The 21,734-nt window shown below is 38.8% G+C and overlaps 2 protein-coding genes across 2 annotated transcripts in view; both read right to left on the reverse strand.

Annotated features, from left to right (window-relative positions):
- Nucleotides 1-4,141: 4,141 nt before the first annotated feature.
- The window catches only part of LOC134655473 (nose resistant to fluoxetine protein 6-like), a 40,877-nt gene continuing 23,284 nt past the window's right edge, over nucleotides 4,142-21,734 (reverse strand). The window contains exons 5-14 of the mRNA XM_063510937.1: nucleotides 20,333-20,447; nucleotides 19,197-19,281; nucleotides 17,998-18,164; nucleotides 16,962-17,040; nucleotides 16,360-16,463; nucleotides 15,798-15,971; nucleotides 12,000-12,150; nucleotides 10,208-10,394; nucleotides 4,764-4,906; nucleotides 4,142-4,324 (exon numbers count right to left, since the gene is read on the reverse strand). Of these exons, the coding sequence (XP_063367007.1) occupies nucleotides 4,142-4,324; nucleotides 4,764-4,906; nucleotides 10,208-10,394; nucleotides 12,000-12,150; nucleotides 15,798-15,971; nucleotides 16,360-16,463; nucleotides 16,962-17,040; nucleotides 17,998-18,164; nucleotides 19,197-19,281; nucleotides 20,333-20,447 (1,388 nt within the window). The remainder of the gene's footprint in view (nucleotides 4,325-4,763; nucleotides 4,907-10,207; nucleotides 10,395-11,999; nucleotides 12,151-15,797; nucleotides 15,972-16,359; nucleotides 16,464-16,961; nucleotides 17,041-17,997; nucleotides 18,165-19,196; nucleotides 19,282-20,332; nucleotides 20,448-21,734) is intronic.
- On the reverse strand, nucleotides 6,144-8,557 carry LOC134655081 (uncharacterized). Its single transcript, XM_063510543.1, has 2 exons — nucleotides 8,000-8,557; nucleotides 6,144-7,141 (listed from the first exon to the last, which is right to left on the reverse strand). The coding sequence occupies exons 1-2, from the start codon at nucleotides 8,302-8,304 to the stop codon at nucleotides 6,232-6,234; spliced, it is 1,215 nt and encodes a 404-aa protein (XP_063366613.1). The 5' UTR covers nucleotides 8,305-8,557; the 3' UTR covers nucleotides 6,144-6,231.

Raw genomic sequence — 21,734 nt, forward strand, 5'->3', positions numbered from 1 at the left:
CCGGGCTGGGGCCCGGAGCTGCCGGCGGTTCGTTTTCTATGGAAAGCACCAGCATACGTGATCATCGATCATGCGTCATAGAAAATGACGTCGGACGCCTCGGCCCGGGCCCGGCCCGTCATAACGTGAGTCATCCGAAAATCATAGCTATAGCTTGCCGTGGCAAATATATGTTCAGAATTTGATTCTCTACCACTTTGTTTCTCTTCATTCATGCCGTAAAACGTGGAACATAGGAGATAATGATAATATTTTGAATTTGTCGCGTTTTTCAGGTTTAATTTCCAAAATATCGATTTTGGGGGAAAAAAGGTGGGAACAAAAATTGTTTAGAATTTGATTCTCTACAAGTTTAGTCCTCTTAATTTATGCCGTAAAGTTGAAAATAAACGAGATAATGATAATATTTCGCATTTGTTGTTTTTTCACATTTAATTTCCAAAATATCGATCCTAGAAGAAAAATTGTAAAAACCAAACTTGTAGAGAATCAAATTTCCTACAATTTTTGTCCTCACGGTTTTACTGTAAAATCAAAAATGGCCGAGTTATTCAAGAAAAACCGTTTTTTTTTGAAAAAAAAAAATCATTTTTAGAATATACGCAGGAGCCTGATTCAGTCTACTGTTTGAATTTACACTTCCAGTGACCCCCCTGAGGGACCTACGAAAAAAAAATCCAAGAAACTAATTATTCACGGGTCAAAATCTATAATGACTGAACTATGTGGTGAGCGTTCCGACTGAACATCTAGCGACCTTCACCAGGGAGGAGTTTTTGCCGAAGGGTGTCAAGTTTCGGCGGTTCCGCGGCCGGCTCCCCGACACGCCGGGGTTGCGTAATGCATCGCAATCATAATGTTATTTTTAGTGTTTAGTTATATTTTTATACATGATATGTAGGTATGCTAGTTTTAAGGTAATAGGGATGTTTCCTGTATTTAAAATAAATTATTTCACACCATGGACGAAATAAAGCACTAAAAAAATATTAGAAAAACCTAGACCGCAGTTATTTTTAGACACAATTTCTATTTAATAAATCCGAAAGAACTATAAAGAGTAGGTAACTTGACCGTGACGTCATTATCTTGTATTTCATAGACATTCCATAGTGGTTAATCGTTTTGACAGTTCGAAAAAAGATACTGATTTGACTAAGCAGACAACTACCCTATTCCCTATTGTGTATGGGCCACGCCACTAGTTGCCTGAAATAAAGATTTAATTTTATTTCAGTTTCATTATTTATTTATTAGCGTTTTTCATCTACGATTGTCATGTTAGCTAGGTTCCCGTATGGCAGGAAACTACTAAAACAAACAAACCTACTACAAAAGGGGTGATATGATGCCATCGGCCGCTTTCTACCACCGCACCGTTTTACCCTTAATCCTTGGGGTTTTGACTAACAAGCCAATTCGAGTTTTAGTTATTCGATCTGTTTCCGATATGTTACTGATCTGTCAGTGTCAAAAGTGAGTTTTTTGGTTTAAATCAGATCGAATAACTAAAACTCTAATTGGTCTGTTTGTCGACCATATAAAGTCGAACATTGTTCGATTGTTTCTAATTTTATTAGACGCTTGAAAACGTATCAATAAGCCAGCGTTACTAAAGACACAGAATAAGTAATTGAACGATTTTTGTTCCTGACACTCGTATCGGCGGGCGATGGGGGGGTTTGTAATACGTATAATGACTTGGCCATCGCACGGCTGCAAAATGACATAAGGATCATCGTCACCTATTAAAAATATTTCTAATTGAACATAACGCCAGCGCTAATTGCAGTTCGAGCATTACACATATTTACGAGTATTACGGTACGAGTAAAGCAATGTGCGATTGCCAAGTCATTATATGTATTACCAATTAAAGATATATATTTGATACAGTTGTAACACCCCCTGGCACTGATTAAAATAACCGACTTGGTTTCACATTACATCTCAAAACTTTTTTGTAGAGAAGCGTTGCGAGACTTGCACCTTTTTACATGTAATGTTTTTGATGGGATCTCATCTCTTTTTATAGGCAGTCCTTAATTCTTTTCGGGTACTCATACCTATACTATATGTATACACATATCATAAAGAAACACATCTTCATTCATACTCACATTGTACATCGTAGTGTACCTTTACTTTACCTACTATTTGTAGGAACTGCAACAGTAACTTTGTAATAGCTAATATTTATATGGGATTACAAACTTACTTATGCAGTTCTTAGATCTTTAAAACGTAACTGATATTGCAATATTTTTAGGTTTTCTATGGCGTGATAAGCTGAAAACTACTTATGTTTAAAATTTGAAACTTGTGGGTATACTAGAAGTACTTACCTTAGAATTATGATGATCGTAGGTGAGTGAGTGAGTGTGTCAGTGTCGAAAATAAGGAACTTTGACGTACAATAATTCTTAAACTACTAGTTCAAATTGAATGTTTTTGAGAATATGGGCCCGATTCGGATTTTGTAATAGATATCTATTAGACATCGCCAAGATACGATAACGATATGTTTAAGATCTAACCTGTCGAATTTGACATTTCCTCGATTCTGGGGATACTTTTGAACGATTTCCACAAGATATTACTTAGAGATCTAATTCACATCTAATAGATATCTAACACGATCTATCGTAAAAGTGACATTGGTTGCCCGAATTGCGCTGCAAAAGAAAACTAGTTGAAATCTAGACTATAACGTATCTAGTACGTGTCGTCTCTTGTGAATATCTCGAAGTTCGGCAGGATATACGGCAGTATATCTTAAGCATGTTTAGCCCTATATATTACTGAAAATTCAGGGTTCTAGCTTCAGCCAGCACAAAATTACAGGACGTCGAAAATGGCCTGAATCGCTTCGAGAAAAGGATGGTACGGTCGTGCCTCTTTGTTTTGCTCGACTTGGCTTGTGCCCCCAGATTAGTCTGTTGCCATGGTAAGTTGGTAACTCATACGACTGGACAGGAGCCCATTGCTCGAACGGTATTGGACTAATATTATTAGTCCACGAACTGTCAAATCGTACGGGTTGTCATGACAACACACTAATAATATTAGACTGATATCGTTCGAGAAATGGGCCCAGTTAGTGGACTAATAATATTAGTCAAAAGGGCTCATTTAGACAGCGCGCGAACTCGTATACGATTTGAGTTACATTGCGGACCATTGAGATTACATCAATTCAACCGACCGATCAAATGACGCAATGTGACGAAACTCGCATGCGAGTTCTCGCACCGTCTAAATGAGCCCTAATACCGTTCGAGAAATGGGCCTGGTCTGACGAACAAGGCATTTGCTGGCCCCAACTGGACGACAGATTCAGACAGGGAGCTCTGGAAAATCTAGAACGAAGCTTTTACCCTACATTTTTCGTGTCGCCATTGAGGGTTCTAGCTAAATTGGACATTACATAATTGGAAGGTTAATTGGAAGATATCCCATACAGGGATAAGTTCGCCTTTGTTGTATTTAATTTACTCTATAACTATGTTTCTCGTGTTTTTATTTCCATGTGCAATAAAGGTACATACATAGCGTAAGTATGAAACAACCAATTCAGCTAGGACCCTAAATGGCGTAACAAATCCCGTGTGGTGACTGTACAATCTACTATTTTGTTAAATATAAAATTATTGATACAAGCTTTTATCGCCGACTGTATTTTTCTTTCAACAGGCAACTACCTAATACTTATGGAGACTATTCTTCAATTAGTTTTATTTTATAGAGAAGTATAGATTTGAAATTAATGTAAAATGATGGTGGCCTAGCGGTAACAGCGTGCGACTTTCAATCCGGAGGTCGCGGGTTCAAACCCCAGCTCGTAGCAATAAGTTTTTCGGAACTTATGTACGAAATATCATTTGATATTTACCAGTTGCTTTTCGGTGAAGGAAAACATCGTGAGGAAACCGGAATAATCCCAATAAGGTCTAGTTTTCTGGGTTGGAAGTTGGAAGGTCAGATCAGATGGCGGTCGCTTTCGTAAAAACTAGAGCTTACGTCAATTCTTGGGATTAGTCGTCAAGCGGACCCCAGGCTCCCATGAGCCGTGGCAAAATGAACGGATTACGCGAGGAAGTAGAAGATGAAATGAGAGTAAAAGAAAAAAAAATCAGTTCTTTTATAATTTAATACAAATCTTGTCATTTTTTCCCTCGCACTGTATAGTCAATTCAGGCTTATGTTCCTTCTTCTTAGGATAGAGGCAGAGCTTCACCAGCTCGCAGAAGGGAGCTTCCACCAGCATCCACAGCGGAGCAGCGATCATGTATGACAGGCAGAGTACGCCCAGAAACCTCATCGCCTGCAAAAAAAAGTTTTTTTATTTTCCTTTTTTAGGGTTCCGTACCTCAAAATGAAAAACGGAACCCTTATAGGATCACTCGTGCGTCTGTCTGTCTGTATGTTCGACCATTCCCCCCTTTATCTCCGAAACCAGTGGGTCTAAAATTTTGAAAAAAAATACACAATAGCTCTTTAACTATAGATGACAGGAAAACCTATTAGAAATGTGCAGTCAAACGTGAATGTGCGGAACCCTTGGAACGCGAGTCCGACTCCCACTTGGCAGGGTTTTTTATACAGTACAATATACAATACAAATACTCTTTTCATCATACTCGCTCAGTAAATGTAGGATTGCACGCAGGCTTAGCGGGAGTAATAGAAAAAGTTTCTAGTACCATACACTAGAGCATGGACGGAAACTAATAGCGCAATGAAATTTGTAACTTGTAACTCACTATCTGATTGACGGAGCTGTATGTCAACACGGCATAGGCGCCAGTCACTGTTCTGATGATGCTGACATGCACCAGGAAGGCCGCATAAGACAGGCGTCCAAGAGGCTCCCAGCCACGCCATTCTAGCACGCCGCAGTACAGATCTGAATGAATGAATGAATGAAATCTTTATTCACAATGAATATACAGTATGTAACTGAACGAAAAGCAATAGGGATGTTGACATGAATCGCGAATATATAACATGTTATGTTTTTACCATAGCAGGGAATATTAGAACGCGGAAAATCATATTTTGCAAGTGTAAATATGCGTAATAAATTAATTAAAAATAATCAAAAGTATTTAAAATAATGCCCAGTATCACGTGACTGCAAACGCCAATCGGAGCGCGTGACGTAATCACAGTGGAATCACCAGTGTCTACAGATTAAGGTCTTCGCACATTATAACAACTCACCGGCGACTCGACTCTATGCTAGACATTGATATTTAAGCCCTGTGTCATATGTTCAAGGTTTAATTTCAAAAAATGATTATAAAGTAGTGTACAACGAGTGGCCTACGCATCGTACACTAAAGGTCAACCCCGACACGTTTGTCACGCAATGACCACACGTCGTCCACGCAACGACTATGCGTTTGCGACTGACGCGTGACGGGCAACCATTTGCCAGCCCACCCGTCCGCCCCGTGCCTTCCCCCCGCCCGCCATCATTCACTATAGAATCGAAGGACGGAGTGCACGTTGATAAGCGGTACACGGTGATATTTTTCGATTTCGATCTCTGATTTCGATCATGCAGAAAGAAAAGTTGATAGAAGAAGTGCGAAAATATCCGCTACTATACGACCTTAGTGATTCGAAATATAGTGACGTACATAAGAAGGAAAAGGCATGGAATGAAATCGCTATTGTATTGTCGCAACCAGGTAAGAATTTTTAACATAATTAATTTCTATTTGTGACGTTTTCAGTGTTGGTATTGAGTTATTGATTTTGCCATAATCTACAGAAATTCAGCTATCGAACCAATAAATATGTGTGATTCTAATAGATATTAAAAATAATGTTAAAACTTATAAGTCATTTCATTAAAGTACATTTTGAGAAAATTTAATTCAACCTGTTACATCCAAAAAGTAGGTATGTTATTGTACAGTTACAGTACCTACGATTTTCTACTTGGACACTCGAAAAATCTTGGTTTATCGTAAAAATTCGTTTTTTCACATACAGTAATATAAAATCCCAGAATTTACTGACATAAAATATTAAATCTACGTCATATATTTTTTATTTTTAGTTTGGGTTTCTGTATGTTATAATAAAGTGCCTTACGTTTATTTAATATAGGTAATCAGTAATAAAATCCCACCTTAGTATAGAAACTTGTTTAATATTCTTAATAAGCCAATAATATTATAACCAACTTCTTATGATTATTACATATTAATTATCCATGATCTATATTAAATGCTGCCACGGAACTCGTCCTTTGGGAGATTGAAAATAAGTTGCAAACATATCACGAGTTTCAAAAGCAGATGCCGAAGATTCACTTATATCTTCTGGAAGTGTACTTAGTAATCTCTGTTCATCATCATTATTGGCCGAACTCTGCCTTGTGTTGACTTCATCATCGGATGTTATATTATAACACCGCATGACATTGTGTAAAATACACGTCGCAAAGACCACAATATCAACATATTTTGGGTGTAAATGCAAATTCTTATTATAAATTCCAAATTTTTGATATAAGATGCCGAACGCGTTTTCAACTACTCTGCGAGCTCGCGATAAGCGATTATTGTATATTCTTTCCTTTTCTGAAATGCCACTTGAACGTGGATATGGTCGCAATAAATTCCTTTTTAAAGGAAACGCTTCGTCGGCTACAAAAACATGTGGCATTATTATTTCAGTACCAGGTAATGGTGTGTCAGTTGGAATATTAAATGTATTCATTTCAATCGCTCTTCCTAATCTTGACGATGCCAAAATTCCGCCATCACTATTCCTGCCATAGGCCCCTATATCGACAGCTATAAATCTGTATCTATCATCGACGATAGCCATGAGGACGATAGAGAAGTGTTTTTTATAATTAAAAAATAGCGAGCCGCTGCTAGGAGGGGCAATTATGTTTACATGTTTGCCGTCGATGGCACCTATACAGTTTGGAAAATTCCATTTTTTATTGAAACCATCTGCGATTCTTTTCCAGTCTTCGGTAGTAGGTGTGGGCATGAACTTCCCCTTCATTGTATTTATAATCGCATTGCACACATCTTTTAATATCGACCGGATGGTACTTTCGCCTAACCGAAAGCTTGAACTCATAGTCCTAAATGAACAGCCACTAATCAAGTACCTGAAACAACCAATTTTTCTTTATATTTATATTATTTTGTTACAGCGTCAGAATGTAAGAAGATATGGCAAAACTTAAGGGAATATCATAGAAGAGCCATTAAAAAGAAAGCAACTAAAAGTGGTCAGAGTGCTAATACTAATAAAAAATGGCAATATGAAACTGAAATGTCTTTTTTATTACCACATTATAAAGAACGGTCTACAGTGACGTCAGTGGACAACACAGATGATGGTGATGATGAAAATAGCTTATCTGCTGCGGAAATTCTTGCCAATGTGACTAATAATGAAGAATCTCAAGACTCGTCAATTACCTCGGAGCGTCCTGAATCTTCGGTGTCTATGTACGAATCATCTAGATCAGTGTTTCCTGACATTCCAAAAACGACAAAACGAAAGAAATTGCAAGAAACAAGTGCATCGGCGGTCTTAATGGAATATTTATTAAAAAACAAAAACGATGAAGATGGAAAGCAGAAAGACGAAATGGATAATTTTTTTTTAAGTATTTCTAGCACAGTAAAAAAATTATCTACCTATAATCAAGCACTTTTAAAAGTCAAGAATTTTTAATTTAGTTTCGGAAGCTGAAATACAAGAACTGCAAAATAATCGAAACTGTTACTATGAAGATTTTTTTGCACCAGGAACTTCTGGCTACACAACTCAAAACCTAAATGCAGGTACTACCGGTAGTAGCACCGCTAGCACCCAACAGCAAAATACAACGCCTATGGAAGAATCGAGGGTTGATGGTTTAACACAACTAAAGTAAAATTGCTTTGCTTTGATTTATCCTTTAACTTGATATATAAATAAATACATATAAATTATAAAAAAGTTTCTTTTTGCTTACCTTAATGTCACTGCCAGCTTTTCTTCCGGTGATACAGCTTCTCTAAATCGCGTGTTTCTTTTGTAGATGTCGTCCTCAATAATATTAAGTACATAATAAAACAAGTATCTCGGCATACGGAAATAGATATAGAATTTTTCTTCGTCATCTAGCAGACGTTTCCGGATATTCCAATATTCCCCTTCTGATTTCCTTTGTCGCAACATATCATGTACCCAATATCTTCTTTTCCTGCTGTTTCGTTCATTTTCATTATCAAGTATAATAGCTATAATCGCCAGTTCACTGAATGTAAAGTTCGACATTTCATAAGCACACGACTTCTTTGGTCAAAATTCAACCGAAAACTGAGGTTAGACGAGTTGTCTGTTGAATAACCCACTCGTTGGGACCGCGTTGTCCACTCGTTGACACCGCGTTGTCCACTCGTTGACACCGCGTTGTCCACTCGTTGACACCGCGTTGTCCACTAGTGACCATTGGGTGGATCAACTAGTTGACTACTCATCGAGAGTGTGAGTAGAGTTGCTGCCGCGTTGGCGTGGAATTGTTATAATGTGCGAAGACTTTTATCGTACCGAAACGCGATCTTGGTGCGGTGCGGCGCATGAATCGATAGTGTGTAAGGTGGTGCGTTAAGGACGCAGCTATAAGTTAGAGCGAGAAAGAAGGTCGCTGTCCGATGCGGTAGTGTGTTAAGGCTTTAAAAAAAAATTGTCAGTTGCCATATAAAGAATTAAAAAAAATGACTGACAGCAGTTTGTTTAAAACGCCGTTACGTCATCAAGGTCACGTGACAGTTTGGAGCGTTTAGGCGCGAAATTTAAACACGAAACTTATTATACATGTTTTTTTATTCAAAATTAATGAATATATTTTTTTAATATTTTTTTCTGTAATTATTACGTGTCTATCTACAAAATGAAACCAGTTCCAAAAAATTGTCAACATCCCTATTACTCAACCCCATTAATGTTTAGGTCATACTGAGCAACTTTTACTATGGGATCGACCCCGAAAACGCGGAAAAAAATTGGATGTTTCATACATTTTGCTGGTCTGATGTTGAAATTTCCTATGGGAGAGTCAATTTTTTTTTCGCGATTTCGGGGTTGGTCCCATAGTAAAAGTTGCTTAATATGACCTAAACATTAACGGGTTTGAGTAATTGCTTTTCGTTCAGTTACATACTGTAATTAAGGTTATATAAGATCTTAATTTACACGCATAGCGTCCTATGATACACAAGTACAAATAAGCAAAAATTTCATTGTTACTCCATTTAGCGTCCTAGCTAAATTGGTTGTTCCATACTTACGCTATGAACGCCCAATATAGCTAGATCCCTATATCGTGTAACAATCACGGAGCGTGACTGTATCGCGGACTTTTCTTTCCACGGGCATCTAATACTCATCGAGAATAGGGAGTATTACTGCAATGTTTGCCGCCAGAGTGCAGCACTAGCGCCTTTTATAAACCATAGAGTAACATATGTATATACTGTGCCTTAAACTGTTTTTGACAAGTTTTCACAGACACTAAAATATGACATTGATTCATCAAGGCGGTTTGTTTACAAAGGGCCTATAGTACGGCCCTTCTGAGGTGAACTTTTCGCTTCAAAACCTTAATCTTTCAAACAAAGGCCATTGTCTCTATTATCGCAAAGCGGCTAGCTCCAGACTTAGCACGTGCCAGTACAACATTCATATTGAAAAACAACCGGCAAAATAACAATGCTTGCAGCTGCATCTTTGTAAATTATTACATTTACCACCGCAAGCTGACCACATAAATGACCACGTTTCATTTTTAACACCACACTAAGTATCAAAATAATATGAGTGCCGTATCGCTTCGGGGCGGTCTATCGTCCTACACTACCAAAACGTAATATCTAGAATATCAGTGACATTAAATTTGAACCTTAATACTATGACGATACCGGTTGTTTTTCAATATGAATGTTGTACTGGCACGTGCTAACGCTCGAGCTAGCGGCTTTGCGATAATAGAGACAATGGCCTTTGTTTGAAAGATTAAGGTTTGAAGCGAAAAGTTCACCTCAGAAGGGCCGTACTATACCAGGAAACGCGAAATCGAAACTCCGTTTGCGGTAGACCCTTAGATTGTGACTTATTGTGGGAGTGGCGCCGCTACGCAGAGTTTCGCGTAATATTCCCTATTAGATGATTACCAACTTACTTTCAAACTTAAAGATCGCGCCATTCATAACCGCAGCAATAGTGAGTCCGTATACGAGTCTTAAAGCGCATGCGTACACCGCCCGCGCCGCCAGTGGAACCTCTATGCCGTCGATGTACAGGAAACTACCACTCGAAATCAGGAACACGGCGAATGGGACCAGCCCGTAGTATAAGGGAACGTATTTCTGAAATTAAGTAACCAAATAATATTTATTTAGCACAAAAATTAACAAAATATAATAACAAAGCTTCATTAAGATGAACAGCGCAGCATGGTTCCATTTTTATCGCCTGTCAACGTGACAGGCATGGTGACATGCGATAAAAATGCGACCGTGCAGCCTCAGAACATTGCGCTAAACGATCCTCACTCAGCTTGAATTAATCAATAATCATCATCATCTTCCTCGCGTTGTCCCGGCATTTTGCTGCGGCTCAGAGCCTGAGCTCCGCTTTGAAACTAATCCCAGCAATTGGCGATTGGCTTGGATTGGATTGGATTGGATTGGTTTTTACGAAAGCGACTGCCATCTGACCTTCCAACCCAGAGGGGAAAGAAAAATTGGGATTAGTCGGTCCTCACTCAGCTTGAATTAATCAATAATATTAATATTAAGCTCGGGAGTCGCTTGCGAGAGAGGGGGCTTGATCCCCGCTTAGGTTTGCCAGATGGTCGGGATTTGGCGGGATTGTCCCGATTTTTAGCTTGTGTTCCCGATTCCCGACAAAGTGATAACTTTCCCGAAAAACAGCTTCACGTTATAAAACTATAATTTCAAGTTCCAAACTGTCGTCGAGCAAGCGAGCGACCCGCGTCGACCCCATCAGCGCGCGCGCGTGGCGAGATTGGGCAGAGCAGCTGACATAGGTAGTGGTAATAATGTAAAATATCGTTGTTTTTAATACAATTACTTTAATTTGAATGTTTTTTTTTTCCCGACTTAAGTCCCAAAATCCCGAAAAATTGATATTTTTTCCCGATAATAGCGCCTTTCGATCTGGCAACCCTATCCCCGCTCCGGGTCATTTGCAAAGGTTATCTATTGCGATTCAACGCGGAAACGCAGCGAGCGTGTTGGGAACTTTTGCGCCTGGAATGACTCGGGGTGGGTTATTTGATTAGTTACCTATAGTACCTAGCTATTAGTTTTATGTAAAGTGACTTGTTTTAAATGTAGTAGTTTTTAAGGTTGATTTGTAAACTATAGTTTCTTAAAAGTATAACCAGTTAAAGTGATTGAACCATTTTTTATGCAGGGAGTGGCACGTGCCGATTTACTTAACAATTGACAAAGGATAAGCCGTTCGGGGCCAGCTTCCAATCTACGAACTATACTTACCTGACATGTAAGACTAGATTTGTCTAGATATCTAATAAATGACTTGGTATAAAAGTATAAAAAAAATATATTGAATAATTTTACGGTTTAGACTCACTTGTTTTAAGTCACTCGCGTGACATGTTTCGGAGAGCCTAGGTCTCCTTTCTCAAGCACTAACAGTACGAGCAGCGTTCACGACGGCCGTGTATCGCGTACTACGGCACGCCGCGTCGCACGCTGCGCGCGCCGAGAAAACCGGTTGTATTGGGGGAGGTCTTCCGCTGTCATTGTAGGCGGGCATATTGGTGTGTTTGGGCTTTGGTCACCTAACACTAAAAGGAGACCTAGGCTCTCCGAAACATGCCGCGCGAGTGACTTAAAACAAGTGAGTTTAAACCGTAAAATTATTCAATGTTAGTATGTCTCACAACAGTTTAAATTCGAAAAAAATTATACATTAAACCTTACCTTATACTTAGTGATGTCGAACTTTTGCTGCTGTAGGTGGTAGACCAGCATGGCCGACGCCAGCCCGACGGCGTAGTTGACTAGATTCGTGTGCCCGCGCTTGTACAGGTTGTTGAAAGTGGGGTCTGTCACGAAGATTGTACGGGCTACTCTGTGAACACGGGTTACCTAATTTGAGTACAGACCAGCTATCATGGTCGCATTTTTATCACCTGTCATGCCATGCGTGACTTTCGCACTTACATATTTGTTAGAACGTGACAGCCATGGTGACAAATGATAAAGAGCCGGCCATCTTAGCCCTACTGAGGGATTCCAAGAATTCAAAAACTGATTTGATTGATACTTTTGACTAATAATTTTTCAAAACACATTTATCGCCGATTTTAATTAAAACTCCCAAATAATTAAACACATTACGAGGGGCGTTCAATATATAATGAGAATGAGATGCAAACTCTTTAAATATTAGGAAAGTAAATACTGGCCGGTAAAGCTAATCTACCTAGCTGATTGCCCTGAAAAAAAAGTAACTGTTTTTTGTTTAAAAAAAAAATACGGCGATTTCTTTGCGATGCTATTGAGTACGTTAGCGAAAATGGAGAAAATTGAACTGCGCGCCGTTATCAAATACTGCCGTTTGAAAATTTTTTCTACGGACCAAGTCAATTTAGATTTACGGGACACTTTAAGGTCTAATGCTCCTCCGTATTCGACAGTCGCACGTTGGTGCGCCGAATTTAGACGTGGAAGAACATCGACCATGGATGACCCCCGCTCCGGACGCCCTACTACAGCAGTAACTGAAGAAATTGTGAAAAAAGTCGAAAACTTAGTTTTGGCGGATCGTCGTGTCACGGTTCGTTTTATTGCTGAAAATGTAAAGATTTCAACGAAGAGCGTGCATAATATTTTACATGAACGCTTGGGTATGAAAAAGGTATCAGCGCGTTGGGTACCCAGAATGCTTACTGACACACAAAAACAAACTAGAGTCGAGATTTGTCAAGAAGCTTTGGACCTGATACAGCAAGACCGGGAACTTTTTTTGGCGCGATTTATAACAATGGACGAAACATGGCTCCATCATTACGACCCTGAAACGAAACTGCAGTCTATGACATGGAAAAGGCCATCATCTCCAACTCCGAAGAAATTCAAGGTGGGCCCATCTGCCGGTAAGGTCATGGGCTCTGTTTTTTGGGATGGTAAAGGGGTCGTAATGATTGAGTATCTCGAGCATGGAGCCACTATTACGGGCTCTTTATATGCCAAACAAATAGCAACATTGCGCAATGAGATCCGTGAAAAACGGCGAGGTAAACTGTCGAAAATTGTGTTGTTCCATCAGAACAATGCACCGGCACACAAGTCCGCCGTTGCAATGGCTGCAATACGTGATGCTGGGTTCGATATCCTTAAGCATCCTCCGTATTCACCAGACCTCGCCCCTAGTGATTTCTACCTATTTCCGAGATTGAAGGAATGCCTAAGAGGCAAGAAATTTGAAGACGACGACGCGGTAGTCGCTGCAGTACAAGATTTTTTAAGTACTCAAGATGAAACCATTTTTAGAAATGGAATTTTAAGTTTAGAAAAAAGATATACTAAGCGTATTATGCTAAAAGGTGACTATGTCGAAAAATAAAATTACATTTAATAAAAGTTGTATATAACATACTCATTCTCACTTTTTATTGAACGCCCCTCGTAATACGGATCTAATGAGATATAACTCAAGCTAAGCTAATACGAGTAGATACTGAAGAGTGAGTTCTACTATGCATCTTTTGGCTTCATCGTCAGATCAGCATTCGTTAAGTTACGACCAGCAGCGGTATCATGGTCGCATTTTTATCACCTGTCATGTCATGCGTCACTTTCGCACTTACATACTTGTTAGAACGTGACAGGCATGGTGACAAATGATAAAGAACCGACCATCTTAGCTCTACAGGTGGTCTAGCATGAGTTGCGTTCTCGCGGGCGAGTCCATATTTGAAGCCTAATGAATATTAAACAATTGTATATGTATATAGTACCAACATTCTAGTCAGAAAAATATTAAACAGTGCACTCCATACTAACTTAGCCTTTATGACGAAGAAGCAAATATCCAAACGAACTACTCGTCGTGCGAGTTTCATTGTACCTATTACCAAAGATAAGAACACAATTAGGTAAAAAAATGTTTACGTATGAAGGTGCACAGCTTTATAATAAATTACCGTCTGATCTGAGAGGGGCAGGCTCATTCAATGAGTGAGCATGGTCTAATAAAACATGGTCTTCTCTTCCCAGAGTGTCACTTGCCTACGTCACAATAACATTGCCACTTTATTTCAACATAACATGTTACATGGGTACAATTATCTATGGTTAATAAGTTAATTTATTTCTTTATAATTTAATAATTTTCATTTATATGTATTTTATCTTAAATTTTACAATAACACGTCATTTTTAATTATTCGTTAGCAATATCTTCCGATTCACGAAAGAAATTTCAGACGTTCGGGTAATTCTGTTTACACTACTGGCAACACAGGATAGCGCTGTCACATTTGACAATCCGCCATTTTGTCCCTGTCCGACCGTCCTTGTCGAACGCGTGTTAATTGTTATTTCCTTCTCGCTCAGTGTCAGCAGTCGCAGTGTTTTCCAAACTTTTCACGTCGTAAGCTTCGTAATTAATGTTTTGTTACGAAAATGGTTGGCTGCTCTATTCGGAACTGTAAGAGTAGGAGTGAAAAGTGCAGTATAGATTTGTTTTATTTTACTATGTTTCTACATGAATAACTTAAAATTAATGCCGTTAAAATAATTTTCACTGTTGGTTAAAATTCTTCCACATTTTAAAGTTTGAGAACCTGTAAACAGCATGATGACGTAGGCAAGTGCCAGTTAGGTCATTCGCGAATCTCGGAAGAGAGTACCAGGCGGAGTATATTATTATACCATGAGTTTAAAGCTAAATTATCGCAGTACATTTTAAACCACTACCCACCTTAAAAAAAATAGTTGCGTGAGCGTGTACCTCTCGTCTCGAGCGACTTTGTATGCTACCGCAGATATAATTACTTTTACTTTATAACTCTGTTCTCGTGTAAGTGACTTGTATGTCTTTTATGAGAATAAATATCTTTAAACCTAAACCTAAGTCGCGCAGATGTATGGAGTCGCGTGCGAGAACGCAACTCATGAATTCTATAGTAATTTAAATTGCATTTCTTTTTCCTTATTTTCTCGTAATGCATGTTAATTATAAGATGTATTTTTTTTTTTAAAAGATGTGTCCCGCCGAGTTTGTTGCCGGTCCCATATTGGGATACTCTCTTCCAATTGAGGGGGGATTTAAATCTTCTCGGGGCAGAGGTGTAGGGTTGGAGCCGGTCTACCTAGCTTTATTTGACGTTCATAAGCGCATTGTAATTATGCCTACTTGAATAAACTATCTTTTATCTTTATCTTTATCTTATCTTATCATGCTAGCAGGTCAGGTAACACAAGCGTTGTACTAGGTAGGGACTAGGGACCATGCATGGACGGGTCCTTTGATTCTTCGGAAATATTATGCGTTGTCCAATCATGATGTGAAGAAATGTATAATTTTAGGCCGAATCAATAGCCAACGTGCTCGGGGTCGGGCACATATGTATATGAAACGGTTACGAACGCTATGAAGAGGTCAGCTTGGCCGCACAAACTGGAGACAAATTACATGTGGTCACAATCCTCTGCCTCATTGCCAAGAAAGAAGAAGAGAGACTGGGAAAGGGGGGTAGAAGTACTACTTACTCAGGCGAAACAAGCAGGATAGGGCTGAGGTTCTGAACGACGACATGGACCGCCGGTGTTATTATGCCAACCACGAACGCGGCGGCGACGGCCATCTTGCGGACCCTGGGGCTGGTCACGAGGCAGAACACCACCAGCCCGAAAACGCTTAGCTGCATATCCGCGCCTAAGTACCTATGGAAATAAACTATGTATGTAATACAAGCTAAACTCAAGCTACAAACTAGCCAATTGTAAAAAAATAATTAAATAAAAATCAACCTTGTTTTGATACTATGTAGTACGATTCACGATGACTCTGAACTTAAGGCTCCTATAATTACTAGTCAAAACTGAGTTTGGGTTACCGACCGATATATATTATCATGCTCTGTAAATTCACAACGTATTAGAGCGTAGTAAAGGATTTAAGTAAGTAATAGATCCTATAAAATCTGAGCTATAACCGCAAAAATTGAAGTTAGCAAATGGCGGGCATTTCTCTGTAACTCTAGCTCAGCGTACTACGTCCCGCAATTTGCAAATTTCGGTTTTCGCGGTAGCCCCTCTGATGATGAATCACCATGTGTGCGGCATGCAGTCCGAATTGTCAACGTAGTTGTTGACATACAACAAGTTGTAGAACCAGTCGCGTCTGCACTGAGCTGCTTCCTTGTGTACCAGGGACTGAAAACCATTTAAAAAGTTGTTTAGGGTTCCGTGCCCAAAGGGTAACAACGCAACCTTATTATTATTGGGGCAAGCATTTATGTAGCTATTGTGACGGCCCTTTAAAGTTCATTACTAATGCCCGTTGACAAAGAAACAAAATGCGACATGCAGGTTCTGCCAGGAGTCAGAGGAGACTGCAACGGAACCCTATCACTAAGACTGCACTGTCCGTCTGTGTGTAACCAGGCTGTATCTCATGAACCGTGAGCTAGACAGTTGAATTTTTTACAGCTGATGCATTTTTTTTGCCACTATAACAAAACATACTAAAACAGAATAAAATAAATATTTAAGTGGGGCTCCCATACAACAAACGTGATTTTTTGCCGTTTTTTTCGTAATGGTATCGGAACCTTTCGTGTGCGTGTCGCTGTTGGCCGGGTTTTTTGGGTTTTTCAAAGAACATTAAAATGTAACATTACCTACTTATGTACTTATATAATTTATATTTACCTTCCATAAAGGTCCACTTCCCAAATGCCTTTGCCACGTGGCCACGAAGGCCAGGACCACGGCGTTCACAGGAGCTAATCTAAAAAAGAAACAAAATGACTATGAAAAACTAAATTTCCACATTGTCCGATACCGGATATCGAATAGAAGTGAAAAGTATGACGGGGAAAATGCGGCTTGATGGCCTATCCTATGGCGGTGGGCGTAGTACCTCGATGTATTAACTTCACAGCTACATTAGTAGGTATGCTATACCAGTGCATGAAATAAACTTTAAGACTCGTTAACGTACTAGTACTAGTGCCTACTATATTTTCGTACTGTTTGCATACTTCTTTAAGTAAATGTACGCACTTAATTGTCTACTGTCTAACTATGTTTACCACTACATTTTGCAAATAAATATCTTTATCTTTATCTTATATCTTTAAGGATAAAAATAACTAAACCTTCTTAAAATGGAATCGGATTCAATTAAAAAAATATATAACATTTGTGTTTTTCTGTATAGGTATGGCAAAAAAAGCAAAAAGCCGGACTTCATGCAACAGGGCCCACTCCCTAACAGGTGCCTTTGTTCTCATATTATGGGCCATCCGGCATTCGGGGGGCATACAGGAACCCACTGATTAACAGTCCGCCGGTCGGCGGACCGGAAAATTTTGACAGTTCCGAACAACTGACAGGCCGATATCGTCCGGCGGACTGTTAATCAGTGGGCCCCTTACCGCGAAAACCGAAATTCGCAAATAGGGAATATTACTTAACCAAACACAGATTAAGGTACAGTATGTATAAATAAGTTACTCTATGGTTTACTAAAGGCGCTAGTGGCGGCAAAACATTGCAGTAATACTCCCTATTGGCCAATTTTGATGTAAGCATTTGAATTTGGAACTTTCTTTTATCTGAGTTCAAGACTTTAATTTTCGTAACTTGTACAAACGCGGGCACTTACTATGCTATCCAAGCATACATAGGGCCAGACAGACAGCGGGCAGCGACTTTGTTTTATACTATGTAGTGATGTCCTCACCTGAGCCACCTGGTGAGTGCACCCTTCGGCAGCATGTCCCAGCTAATTGGTCGTTTCTCCTCCATCAGCAGAATGTTATAGGCTAGAAGGAACCCGGAGATCAGGAAGAAGATCTGGACGATCAGTGTCCCGTTGAAGAAATAGGTGGCTATAGGGTTGTGGTATATCTGGAATGTGGATGTGTGCATGTTAATTATAAGATGTAATTTTTTGAAAAGATGTGTCCCGCCGAGTTTGTTGCCGGTCCCATATTGGGATACCCTCCTCCAATTGAGGGGGGATTTAAATCTTCTCGGGGCAAAGGTGTAGGGTTGGAGCCGGTGTAGCTTTATTTGACGTTCATAGCGCATTCTATTATGCCTACTTGAATAAACTATATTTTAACTTATATTCTCTTATCTTGAAATACGGTAAATCCTCCAAGTCCCAGGGCCTGTTTCTTAAAAGCTTGTAACTTGTAATACAAGTGGAAGTCCATATTAACACATTTGTAGACGGGTGTAACGCGAATTTTATTCACATACCTTTATTACCGACGTTTCGACACAGGTTTCACTGGTCATGGTCGCGGCTAACAGATGTCCCAGCAAAATGTACAGCAGACAGTCAGATCAGCAGATGCAGCAGATGTCAGCAGATGTTTTTCAATTATAAAACATTAGATACGTTATATAAGCCAACTTTGTGGCTGAGATCCCTGGGGAGATGTCTAGTAAAGTATTGTATTGTATTTCTTAATTAGGGTTCCGTACCTCAAAAGGAAAAAACGGAACCCTTATAGGATAACTACTCCGTTTGGTTATATCCTCTAAACTCTAAGCCTATGACGGTTCTCAACCAAAAATTTTTTTATACCAATCTTCACCATCTTCACCTTCTAGATGTGATATATATATATATATATGTCGGCGGCCGATCGTAAGATCAGGCATATCGTGAAATTCCTAGGCATATCGTGAAACGTGAAAATCTTTGACCCGTTCCCTGAGTCGACGGGCTATTTCTGGGCAGTTTGCCCTTTGGGCATCTAAAGCAACCTAACGAACTTATCCTACCTATATATTGGTTTAATGTCACTATCGTCAAAACATTACACAGGAACATTACGATCTACCTGATCTTACGATCGGCCGCCGACATATCTAATATATATCTTGAAGGTGAATATGGTGAAGATGACTCCTTTTGACTGAACGTACGTTTTCAAGGAACTCTGGGTTGCTGGTGGACATTGCGATGTTCATCGGAGAATGTGCCATGATCACTAACACCGTCGTGATAGTCCTATAACAGAAATAAGTTTTTGTCAGACATTTACGTTTTCTTAAAAAAAAATATTAATAAAAAATAAAAATAAAACACGACTGCAGTTTAAAAGCGAACTGAAGAGCTAAAAATAAATTTAGTTATGTACACTTATATTCTAATTTATATTCATTAAGTTGAGTAACTACAACTTAATGAATATAAATTAGAATATAAGTGTTCAGTCAGGGTCATAAACAGCAAATGCAAAAGTTTAGGCTCATTTAGGATCGTGACTATCAAAATAAAATATACAGGTACAGTCACGATCCTAAATGAGCCTAAACTTTTGCATGTTGCTGTTTATGACCCTGACTGAACACTTATATTCTAATTTACATTCATTAAGTTGAGTAACTAACATAACTAAATTATTTTTAGCTTTTCAGTTCGCTTTTAAACTGCAGTCGTGTTTTTTTTAAATTTTTAATTAATAATTTTTATTTTATACATTTTAGTGATCATACAAACTAACTACATTTTTATGATTTAATGCCTTCAAGGAGATTTCATCATGCTGATTTTTGATAAATGTTACCATGAAACGTGCTTGAAAACCTAAATAGGTCGGACCCAAAAACCAGACGTATTGAAAAGTGCTAGAGCTTACTATATCTCTGCAACTACATATTTCCTATAATATCTTTAAGACTGGTTAGATCATTTTCCCAAAATCATAATCCGATCAAAAACATTACATGTAAAAAGGTGCAAGTCTTGCAACGCTTTTACTACAAAAATGTTTTGAGATGTAATGTGAAACCAAGTCGGTTATTTTAATCAGTGCCAGGGGGTGTTAAAACCGCATCAATAAGATATCTTTAATTTGTAATATGTATAATGACTTGGCCAAATGCTAATAGTTTTAGCACAATAACAATTATAAATGCGAAATGAGTTTTATGCGTAACATTAGGTACATTTAGGACAATCAATTATTATGCGACCCAATATAGACCCTTTCCCAGCTGCAATTTTATGTCTGAAATAAATGATTGATTGATTGATTGATTGTAAGAACATGTCTTACTTGAATCCGTTGAAGCATTTCAGTCGTGCCAGCCTCGAGTCCGGGCCGTCGGCCGCCGTCTTGCGCAGGCGATCCCAGTTGCGTTTGATTGAGAAGCATAGCAGCAGTCGGCTTCCTGCGCATAGCAAAGAATTAGATAAGTACAGGCGTGTCCAGACGAGGACGATTTTACGCCCGGGGTTCCGTTGTTTCCCATAAAGTTTTAAGTCAGAATGTATTGTTTGTCATATTATCATTAGTCATAAAACTGAAACCGTTAACATTTCAGGATTTTCGTTATGTTATCCTATAGATAGGTTAGGTTAGGTTTGTTTTATGTCAATCCTGAAAAGTGACGCGTTACTGAATTAAATGAATTATGACTAACGAAAATTCGGGCAAACAATACATTATGGCTTAAAACTATTTGGGAAACAATAGAGATCCTTTTACGCCCATCTGATGAAATTGTCCGATCAAATCAGGACGTACGGACGCAAACGCCAATTTGGCTCGCTGATTTCAATCGCCGATTATGAAAAAAAAAAAAAAAAAAGTCATTTATTGTCGCAAAACACAGTAACAAAATAAAACAAAAGGAAAAAGAAAAAAGACACAATAAGCACATAATTATGACCAATATTGCCGATAAAATGGAGGTGCGGACGCAAGAATACCAATTTGTGCCTCCAGTATTCGCCTTTGGGGGCACCTTTTTTAATTTAGAACGCTCCAATATCGCCATAAAACTGAAATTGGTGATTAAATTGGAGATCGACGCCAATTTATTTTCTGATCAAATCGGTCGATTTGATCATCCCGTCTGGACCCCGGTTACCTCTACTTTCAAAAGTTTCAAAATTGCATCTACTTTTATAAGATAAGTGCGAAAGGGTTTAAATTTTGCGTCCATAAATGCCATAAATTGCAAAAGGTTTTGGCAAAATTTTCAAGTTTGGCACAAGCTTTTATCGCTGACTGTACTTTTTTTATCCACAGGAAAATAAATACTCATCGAAAACAATTATAACAACCCCAAACACAATTAGTCTGCGTTGATTTATTACAGAGTTCTCATAATAGCCACCTCCTGTCAACATTATCAGTAGCTCAAGTCATCATAATATTGCATTGTCATCCGATTTACATTATGTACGCAAATTTACAGCTCAAGAGGAAATCGGGAAGGGGGTCAAATTTAGCTTCCAAGGTTTGACCCACTCTAACAAACCAACAAACTTACATATTGACAGGGCAAATTAAATAAAAGCTTGCAAAAAAAAAGGAAAATTTGAGTGCGTCAAAACCCTCTAGTATGTCTCACGACTCACGACATATATCTTGAGAAGGTAAGTACTTAAGTAGTTCTATACATATATCAAACCAAGCGGATTCAAACTGTAATTTTTTAATTTTTTTAGTA

The sequence above is a fragment of the Cydia amplana genome, chromosome 16 (assembly GCF_948474715.1).
Source record: "Cydia amplana chromosome 16, ilCydAmpl1.1, whole genome shotgun sequence".
Classification (NCBI taxonomy): domain Eukaryota; kingdom Metazoa; phylum Arthropoda; class Insecta; order Lepidoptera; family Tortricidae; genus Cydia; species Cydia amplana.